The following is a 10,306-nucleotide window of genomic DNA, read 5'->3' as shown; positions in this document are numbered from 1 at the left end:
AATTCAAGTGCTGACCTACTAACATTACACACTGGGTCCCATTTCACCCTCCTTTGACATTTCCTTCTTTTCTCTTCAGCTCCTTTGCCTCCTACATCCAAAATATCTTGGCATTTCTTAGAAGATTATGGGACTATTCATAAATACAGACCTTACTCACATTCGGTATTATCAGATTTGCTTGTGTGTGTGTGTGTGTGTGTGTGTGTGTGTGTGTGTGTGTGTGTGTGTGTGTGTGTGTGTACACACCCAGTCTGACGGGAAAGAGTCTGATATCTCAGTTTTTTTTTTTTTTAACTGTGGTAAAATATACATAGAAGCTTTAGCATTTTAACCATATATAAGTGTGCAATTATGTGACATTAAATACCTTCATATTATTGTGTAAACCTCATCACCATCTTACTCTGTTTGGATTGCTGTAACAAAATACTTTAGCCCAGGTCATTTATAGCAACAGAAATTTATTGCTCACAGTTCTGGAAGCTGGAAGTCCCAGATGAAGGTGCCAGCAGATTTGGTGTCTGGTAAGGGCTGTTCCTCCTGATGGCACCTTCTATGTATTTTCACGTGACAGAAGGGACAAACAGTGTATTCTAACATGGTGGGAGGAGCAAACCGGCTCCCTCAAGCTCTTTTATAAAGGTACAAATCCCATTCATGAGGGATGAGCCCTCATGACATCATCACCTCCCAAATGTTTCACCTCTTAATACCGTCACCTTGTAAGTCAGGTTTCAACACATAAACTTTACATTTTTTTATTTTTTCTGGCCAGTACGGGGATAGAACCCCAGACCTTGGTGTTAAACATGAATTTTAGAGGAACACAAACATTTGGACTGTAACACTATCTATACCCCCAACTTTAAAAAATCATTCTCAAACACAAATCTCTGTACTTGATAGCATACTGCATAATAGCTGGAGAGGCTTTTGAATGTTTTTGCCACAAAGAAATGATAAATGCACGAGGTGATTGATACATTAAGTACCATAGTCTGATTATTATACAACATTATATATGTGTCAAAACATCAGATGGTACCCCATAAATATGTAGCATATATAAGAATCTCCTCCCCCCCCCCTTTTTTGACCAGTAGCATCCACTTACTGGACAATTCCAGGTTCTTTCCTAAAAAGAGGCAGCTCGTGGCTTTATTCAGGTATTTCTACAGTCCAGCCAGTTAGGGGAGAAGAAAAGAGAAAGGCACGCACAACCACAAACGCACATATGTTGGAGGAAATGTACTATAAACCATTTTTTCTTCTTTTTTTGGTTACAGAAAAAAACTTCGTTTTCTATGTCTTATTTATAAGTAAAAGGGGGATAGAAAAAACTTGTTTTTAATCTGGTATTTATATGTGTCTTCCCATTTCACATGTACATGTTATTCAAGTAACAGTGCTGTCTACCGAGGCAATACCTAAAAGCCAAAAGAAATACTAGGAAGGAAAAGTCCTAACAATTGGAAGTTCAAGAAGATACCTTCAGGAGGCTGAGCCACGAGTGGCCAGCAGCATCAGTAGAAGCACACGGTGTGCAGAAAGGTCTTGCCCCTCTTCTTCTCCAACTCCTGCAGCAGCTCCTCCATCTTGTTGTCCATGTCCTCCAGGAGCTGAAGACACTGGCAGATCTCACAGATGAGGAACGCTCCAAGGGTGGCCTCTTCTTGGTTGTCCTGGATGTCCACGTTGACCACGTGCACTGGCTGGCAGGTCTCCTGTTCTCTGGAAGTCAGATGTTCTACCACCTTGTCATAGACTCTCTCTTCACACGTGAGGATCAGATCAAACACATCGTTGCAGCTCTGGAACCTTTCTGGCCGGGGCTTGATTCTCCTATTTCTGTCCAGCATATACAAAATGCCTTTGCTTGTATAGAATTCTTTGTCTTTCCTAAGAAGATCATTGTACATCTGATCATATGTGGTACTGAAATCATAAACATTCGGCTTGTGGGGTGTTGATCCTGGAAGCTTCACGCGAGTTGCTGTTCCAAAGGACCGGACATTGAATCCTCGTTTGCTGAGGACGTTGTGCGCCTCCATGCTCCGATTCTGGTTGCTTGAGCACACCACAGCCACCCTCAGTGGTGACGACTGCATGGCGACAGCAGCTCTGTCAGCTCCGTTCAGCTCCAGGACGCCCACCCGGCTGTGGGTCTTCAGCATGAGCAAAATGGCGGCGGTGGCGGCCGGAAGTCAGGTAGGAGGAAGCTTCAGCTGTGACGCAACACATAGGGATGCACAGCGGGGCGTCTCCAAGGCTCCCGGAAGTCCTCCATGGGTCCCGGAGCACCAGGCCTGGGCCAGAGAGGAGGCCCCACCCCTCGGGCTTCCAGGCCAGCTCCCTGCAGTTTGTTCATGTGCTGCCTGCGGGTCAGGTGCTTTGCGCCAGCCTCCCGATCTCACAGCGACAGGCGCCAGCGCTGAGAGTCTCATTCCTGTTATGGCTGAATAATATTGCCTTGTAGGTATAGATCACATTTTGTTTATCCATGCATTTGTTGATTTGACACATCTGTTGCTTTCACTTTTTGTCTATTGTGAGTAATGGTGCTGTGAACATTGATGTGCTGGTATCAGTTTGGGTCCACCCTTTTTTCTTTTGTGTGTGTGTGAATTTATTTATTTATTTTTATCTCACACCAATAAGTGAGAACATGTGATATTTCTCTTTGTCTGCCTGACTTGTTTCACTTAATATAATTCTCTCAAGGTCCATCCATGTTGTTGCAAATGGCAGTATTTCATTCTTTTTTATAGCTGAGTAGTATTCCATGGTGTAGATATACCACATTTTCCGTATTCACTCATCTGATAATGGACATTTGGGCTGGTTCCAACTCTTGGCTATTGTAAAGAGTGCTGCGATGAACATTGAGGAACAGGTATACCTTCGACTTGATGATTTCCATTCCTCTGGGTATATGCCCAGCAGTGGGATAGCTGGGTCATGTGGTAGATCTATCTGAAATTGTTTGAGGACCCTCCATACCATTTTCCATAGAGGCTGCACCATTTTGCAGTCCCACCAACAATGTATGAGAGTTCCTTTTTCTCTGCAACCTCACCAGCATTTATCATTCACAGTCGTTTGGATTTTAGCCATCCTAACTGCGGTGAGATGGTATCTCAGTGTGGTTTTGATTTGCATTTCCTGAATGCTGAGTGATGTTGAGCATTTTTTCATATCTCGGTTGGCCATTTGTATATCTTCCTTAGAGAAATGCCTACTTAGCTATTTTGCCCATTTTTTAATTGGGTTGCTGGTTTTTTTCTTGTAAAGTTGTTTGAGTTCCTTGTATATTCTGGATATTAATCCTTTGTCACATGTTTATTTTGCACATATTTTCTCCCACACTGTTGGTTTTCTTCTAACTATATTAATTGGTTTTTTTTTTTTTGCTGTGCAGAAGCTTTTTAGTTTGATATAATCCCATTTCTTTATTTTTCCTTTGGTTGCCCATGCTTTTGGTGTCGTATTCACGAAGTCTGTGTCCAGCCCTAATTCCTGAAGCTTTTCTCCTATGTTTTCTTTAAGAAGCTTTATTGTTTCAGGGTGTATATTTAATTCTTTAATCCATTTTGAGTTGATTTTAGTGTATGGTGAAAGGTATGGGTCTAGTTTCATTCTCCTGCATATTGATATCAAGTTCACCCAGCACCATTTGCTGAAGAGGCATTCTCTTGCCCAGTGTATAAGCTTAGTGCCTTTGTCAAAGATCAGATGGCTGTAGGTGTGTTGGTTGATTTCTGGATTCTCTATTCTATTCCATTGATCGGTGTGTCTGTTTTTATGCCAGTACCATACGTTTTGGTTTTTATAGGTTTGTAGTATAGTTAAAAGTCAGGTAGTGTTATGCCTCCAGCTTTATTTTTTTTGCTCAGCATTGCTGTGGCTATGTGTGGTCTTTTGATATTCTATATAAATGTCTGGATATTTCCATTTCTGAGAAAAATGTCATTGGAATTTTGATGGGGATTACATTGAATTTCTATTTCATTTTGGATTGTATGTACATTTTCACAATGTTGATTCTTCCTATCCAAGAACATGGGATATCTTCCATCTTCTTATATCCTCTCTAATTTCTCTCAGCAGTGGTTTGTAGTTCTCATTACAGAGATTTTTCACATACTTAGTTTACTCAATTCCTAAGTATTTTATTTTTTTGGTGGCTATATACTGTAAATGGGAAAGCTTTCTTGATTTCTCTTTCTTCATGTTCACTATTGGAGAATAGAAATGCTACTGATTTTTGTGTGTTGAGTTTGTATCCTGCTACTTTGCTGAAATCATTTATCACCTCCAAGAGTTTTTTGTAGAGGCATTAGGCTGTTCGATATATAAGATCATGTCATCTGCAAACAGGGACAGTTTGACTTCATCTTTTCCAATCTGGATGCCCTTTATTTCCTTCTCTTCTCTGATTGCTCTGGCTAGTACTCCCAATACTATGTTGAATAGGAGTGGTGAGAGTGGGCATCCTTGTCTAGTTCCTGTTCTTAAAGGAAAAGCTTTCAACTTTTCCCCATTCAGGATGATATTGGCAGTGTATCAAATGCTTTTTCAGCATCTATAAAGATGATCATATGGTCCTTGTGTTTGATTTTATTAATACGGTGTATCACATTTATTGATTTGCATATGTTGAACCAACCTTACATCCCTGGGATGAATCCCACTTGATCGTGGTGAATAATTTTATGTATGTGTTGCTTTATTCTGTTTGCTAGGATTTTAGTGAGGATTTTTGCATCTATATTCATCAAGGATATTGGCCTGTAGTTTTCTTTTTTCGTTGTACCTTTACCTGGTTTTGGTATCAGGATGATGTTTGCTTCATAGAATGAGTTTGGGAGATTTGCGTCTGTTTCAGTGTTTTGGAATAGTTTGTAAAGAATCGGTATTAATTCCTCTTTGAAAGTTTGGTAAAATTCTGCTGTGAATCCATCTAGTCCTGGGCTTTTCATTGTTGGGAGCCTTCTGATAACAGCTTCAATCTCCTTTATTGTTATTGGTCTGTTCAGATTTTCTACGTCTTCATGGCTCAGTTTTGGGAGCTTGTGTGTGTCCAAAAATTTATTCATTTCCTCCAGATTTTCAAATTTGTTGGCATATAGTTGTTTATAGTAGTCTCGAATGATTCCTTGTATTTCAGATGAATCAGTTGTAATATCACCTTTTTCATTTCTCATTTTTGTTACTTGAATCTTCTCTGTTCTTTTTTTAGTTAGCCATGCTAATGGTTTGTCAATTTTATTTATCTTTTCAAAAAACAATCTTTTTGATTCATTGATCTTTTGTATTGATTTTTGGTTTTCAATTTCATTCAGTTCTGCTCTGATCTTAATGATTTCTTTCTGTCTGCTAACGTTAGGTTTGGATTGTTTTTGTTTTCTAGTTCTTTAAGGTGAAGTGTTAGGTTGTTCACTTGCCATCTTTCCATTCTTCTGAGGTGTGCATTTAATGCAATAAATTTCCCCCTTAGTACTGCTTTTGCAGTATCCCGCAGGTATTGGTATGATGTATCATTATTTTCATTAGTTTCCATAAATTTTTGAATTTCCTGTTTTATTTCTTCTTGGACCCACATGTCATTAAGTAGAATTCTGTTTAATTTCCATGTGTTTGTATACTTTCCATAATTTTATTTGTCACTGATTTCTAATTGTAATCCATTGTGTTCTGAAAAAATGCATGGTGTAATTCCAATTACTTTGAATTTGTTGAGAGTTGATTTGTGACCTAATATGTGATCTATCCTGGAGAATTATCTATGTGCTGATGAGAAGAATTAATATTCTGAGGTCGTTGGATGGAATGTTCTGTAGATATCTGCCAAGTTCAATTGGTCTAGAATATTGTTTAGATCTTCTGTTTCTCTGATGATTCTTTGCCTAGATGATCTGTCCAATATTGACCGTGGGGTGTTCAGGTCCCGTGCTATTGTGGTATTAATATCTATTTCCTTCTTTAGGTCTAATAGAGTTTGTTTTATAAATCTGGCTGCTCCAACATTGGGTGTGTATATATTTATGATTGTTATGTCTTCTTGATGGATCAATCCTTTTATCATTATGTAGTGTCCCTCATTGTCTCTTTTTATGGTTTTTAGTTTAAAGTCTATTTTATCAGATATAAGAATAGCTACTCCAGCTCGTTTTTCTTTTCTGTTTGCATGGTAAATGTTTTTCCATCCTTTCACTCTTAGTCTATGTGAGTCTTTATGGGTGAGGTGGGTCTCTTGAAGGCAGCATATAGTTGGGTCCTCCTTTTTAATCCAGTCAGCCAGTCTGTGTCTTTTGATTGGGGGAATTTAAGCCTTTTACATTAAGAGTTGTTATTGAAAAGTGTTGATTTATTCCTAGCATTTTATTGATTATTCTTTGGTTGTCTTAGGTGTCTTTTGTTCCTTACTTTCTGATTTAGGGTTGGTTTACTGTGTTTGTTGGTTCCCTGGGTTATAGATAGCCTTTTCGTTTGTTTGTTTTCTCTTCATGAATGCCATTTTCATTATACTAGTGGGTTATGATTTTTCTTCGGTTTATATGGCAGTGGTAGTTATTTTTCAGGAACCAAACCCCGTAGTCCCTTGAGAATTTTTTGTAAGGGTGGTCATGTGGTGCTGAACTCCCACAGTTTTTGTTTGTCTGAGAAATATACTATTTGCCCTTCATTTCGGAAGGACAGCCTTGCAAGGTAGAGTATTCTTGGCTGGCAATCTCTGTCTTTTTGTATTTTGAATATATCATCCCATTCCTTTCTGGCTTTTAGGGTTTGTGATGAAAAGTCTGATGTTAGCCTGATTGGGGCTCCCATATAGGTGATTTGACCCTTCTCTCTTGCAGCTTTTAAGATTCTCTCTTTGTCTTTGAGTTTTGCCAATTTGACTATAATATGTCTTGGAGAAGATCTTTTTGGGTGAATACGTTTGGAGATCGTTGAGCTTCCTGGATCTGAAGATCTGTGATTTTTCCTATACCTGGGAAGTTTTCTGCCACTATTTTGTTGAATAAGTTTTCAATGCAATCTCCTTTTCCATCCCCTTCTGGAATTCCCATGACTCGGATATTTGAGCGCTTACGGTTGTATGATATCTCTCTCAGATTTTCTTCAATGCCTTTGATTCTTTTCTCTTTTTTTTTGTCTTCTTGTGTTATTTCAAACAGCCCATCTTCAAGGTCAGAGTTTCTCTCTTCAATTTCCACAAGCCTGCTGGTTAAACTCTCTGTTCTTTTTTTTATTTTGCCGAATAACTTCTTCAGTTTGGCAAGTTCTCCTGCATTTTTTTTCAGGGCATTGATTTCCTTGTACATTTCTTCTTTCAGGTCCTGTATACCTTTCCTCCTTTCATCATGATGTGTACCTGAGTTTTCTTGTATCTCATTCACTTTCCTTAGAATTATCACTCAAAATTCCTTGTCAGTCATTTCAAGGGCTTCTTGTTCTGTAGGATCTAGGGCTTGAGAGTTATTATCCTTTGGTGGTGTACTTTCTTGATTTTTCGTATTTCTGGTATCTTTTCTTTGATGTTTAATCATTGTGGCAGGGGGTTTCACAGTCTACAGGTTTGACACTATTGACTGACTAAGATGTTGCTGTGGTTGCCAATTTAGTATGGCTACCTGAGTGACTGCTCAGTTGGCCACTAGTGCCTTGTGTGTGTGGTTGCATCAGGTCTTGGGCCTCTCCAGGGAGCCACTTCTCTTTTCAGCTTGGACTTGGCTGGGCTACTGGATCACGGGGTGGTACCGCAGGGTGTGTGTTCTCTGCCGAGCTTCCACCTCCCGTGCTGGACTTCTCCCTGTTCCGTGTGCTCTGGGTCGGGATGCTGGGTTGTGTGGACGCACTGCAGAGTGTGTGGTCTCTGGGGACTTTCCCCTTCCACTGCTGGATGTCTCCCTGCTCTGTGTGCACTAGGCCGGGCTTGGGATGGAGCTGGATGGCAGCGGTGCTGCTGCTGGATCACACGGCAGTGGCAGCCCCCCACAGGGTGTGTAGACTCTATGCAGCTTCTATCTGCCCTGCTGGATGTCTCTGTGCTCCCTATGCATTGGGCCGGTCTGCTGGATCGCACGGCAGTGGTATGGTCCCTGTGGAGTTCTCGTCTCCCCTGCCGGACGTCTCCCTGCTCTTAGCGCACTAGGCCAGGCTGGGAATGGAGCCAGGTTCCTGCAGTGAAGCCTACCTGCTGGATCACGCAGTGGTGGCCCCACAGTGTGTGTGGTTTCTGCGGAGCCTCCCCCTCCACTGCCGGAAGTCTCCCCACTCTGTGGGCACTGTGCTGGGCTGGGAATGGAGCCAGGTGGTGGAGGTGAAGCCTATCTGCTGGATCGTGTAACGGCGGCTCCGCAGAGCATGTGGATATGGGAATTTGGATATAAAAGAGGAATTGCTGGGTCATATGGTAATTCTATTTTTTTTTTTTTTTTTTGTGACCGGTAAGGGGATCGTGACCCTTGTCTTGGTGTCGCCCACACTGTGCTCAGCCACTGAGCGCACTGGCCATCCCTATATAGGATCCTAACCCGCGGCCTTGGCGCTTCCCAGCACCGCTGCGCTCCCAGTGCTGCACTCTCCCGAGTGAGCCACGGGGTTGGCCCATATGGTAATTCTATGTTTAACTGTGTGAAGATCTGCCAGACTTATTTCCAAGGTGGCTGTAACATTTTACATTCCTACCAGAAGTATATGAGGGTTCTGATTTCTCCAAATGCTCATCAAAAGCTTTTTTTATCTGATTTTTGATTATGATCATCCTAGTGGGTTTAAAGTTGCATCTCTTTGTGATTTTGATTTGTATTGCCTGATGGCTAATGATGGCAAGCATATTTGTAAGTGTTTATTAGCCATTGTATATCCTCTTTGTAGAATGTCTATTCGAATGTTTTGCTAATTTTATTTTTTTATTTATTTTGTTGAAGCATAATTGATTATACATATTTTGGGGGTACAATGTTGACTATCATTATTTGTGTACAATATATAATGATCAAATCAATATTATTAGCATATTCATTATTACAAATTGTAATTAATCTTTATGCCTCTTACCCAATTTCTCCCTAACCCCCCTCTTCCTCCACGGTTTCCACTTCTAGAAACCGTAGGTTTTTTTGCTCCTTCTGGAAGTTCAGCATATCATTATGGTTTTTCTTTCTTTTTTAGCATCCATTTATGAGTGAGGACATGGTATTTCTCTTTCTGTGTCTGGCATATTTCACTTAACATAATTTTCTTCAAGCTCATCCATGTTGTTGCAAATGGCAGAATTTCATTATTTTTTGCCCATTTTATTTTTTAAAATTTTATTTGTTTTATTTATGTTTTTTCAGACTTTAATTAGATGGTGTCTTTTATTTTTATTTATCGATATACAATGCAGTTGATTTTCCTGTCCCTTTACCAATTCCTCTTTACCCCCTCCTTCTCTCCCTCCCCCCATCAACATCATATCTGTTCTCTTGTCTTAACAAGTTCAAGGAATTGTTGTGATTGTCCTCTCTTCTCCACCCCCACTTATCTGTTTGTATACTTGTTTATTTGTTTATTTCTATTAGCTCCCATAAATAAGTGAGAACATGCAGTATTTCTCTTTCTTTGCCTGGCTTATTTCACTTAATATAATTTTCTCCAAGTCCATCTATGTTGCTGTGAATGGCAGTATTTAATTCTTTTTTTACAGCAGAGTAGTATTCCTTTGTGTAGATACAGCACATTTTCCTTATCGCCTCAATTACTCAAGGCACTATGAATGCATTGAGAAGCCTGGAATGACTGCACTTCAGTAATTTCCCCATTAGGAGGAGAAAGCTGAATGTTACAGCCCCAATTCAAAGTTAGCTTCTCCCTTTTATTGTAAAGACAAGGAAGTTTTGCAAGAAAATTCAGTTGATTTGATCATTACAAAGAAGACAAGGACATGGGCAGAGTTTTGGCTAAGTATAGTTTTAACAATGGAAACTAGCAACATCAGTGAAGTAAACAAAGTGACATTCTATAACGCAATTAGCAAAAGGTTAAGTCAATCCACCAAGAAAAGCTTATTCTTAGCAAACACTTTCTTTTCCTACAGCAATTTCCTCATTATGTTTATGTAACAATCAAGTAACTTTCTCAACATAGTGATCAGTAGGTTAACCTGCACCAAGGGCATCTGCCCTTTGAGCCAGTAATTTTGCTGTGTTACAATTCTTTATTTACAACAGAGACTTTAGTCGGGGAAAATTTCTTGTCTTTTGCAAGCTTAACATTTCTATGTGTAATTTTACAAAGTTAGTTGCTGTGAAATACA

The 10,306-nt window shown here is 39.9% G+C and overlaps 1 protein-coding gene across 1 annotated transcript; it reads right to left on the bottom strand.

Moving 5' to 3' along the window:
• Window positions 1-1,526: 1,526 nt before the first annotated feature.
• On the bottom strand, window positions 1,527-2,111 carry LOC134367578 (RNA polymerase II subunit A C-terminal domain phosphatase SSU72-like). Its single transcript, XM_063084323.1, has one exon. The coding sequence runs from the start codon at window positions 2,109-2,111 to the stop codon at window positions 1,527-1,529; it is 585 nt and encodes a 194-aa protein (XP_062940393.1).
• Between the last annotated feature and the right edge of the window lie 8,195 nt (window positions 2,112-10,306).

This window comes from Cynocephalus volans, chromosome X, assembly GCF_027409185.1.
Source record: "Cynocephalus volans isolate mCynVol1 chromosome X, mCynVol1.pri, whole genome shotgun sequence".
Lineage (NCBI taxonomy): Eukaryota > Metazoa > Chordata > Mammalia > Dermoptera > Cynocephalidae > Cynocephalus > Cynocephalus volans.
Note: the sequence above shows the minus strand (reverse complement) of the source record. Positions and strands in the feature narration are given on the sequence as shown.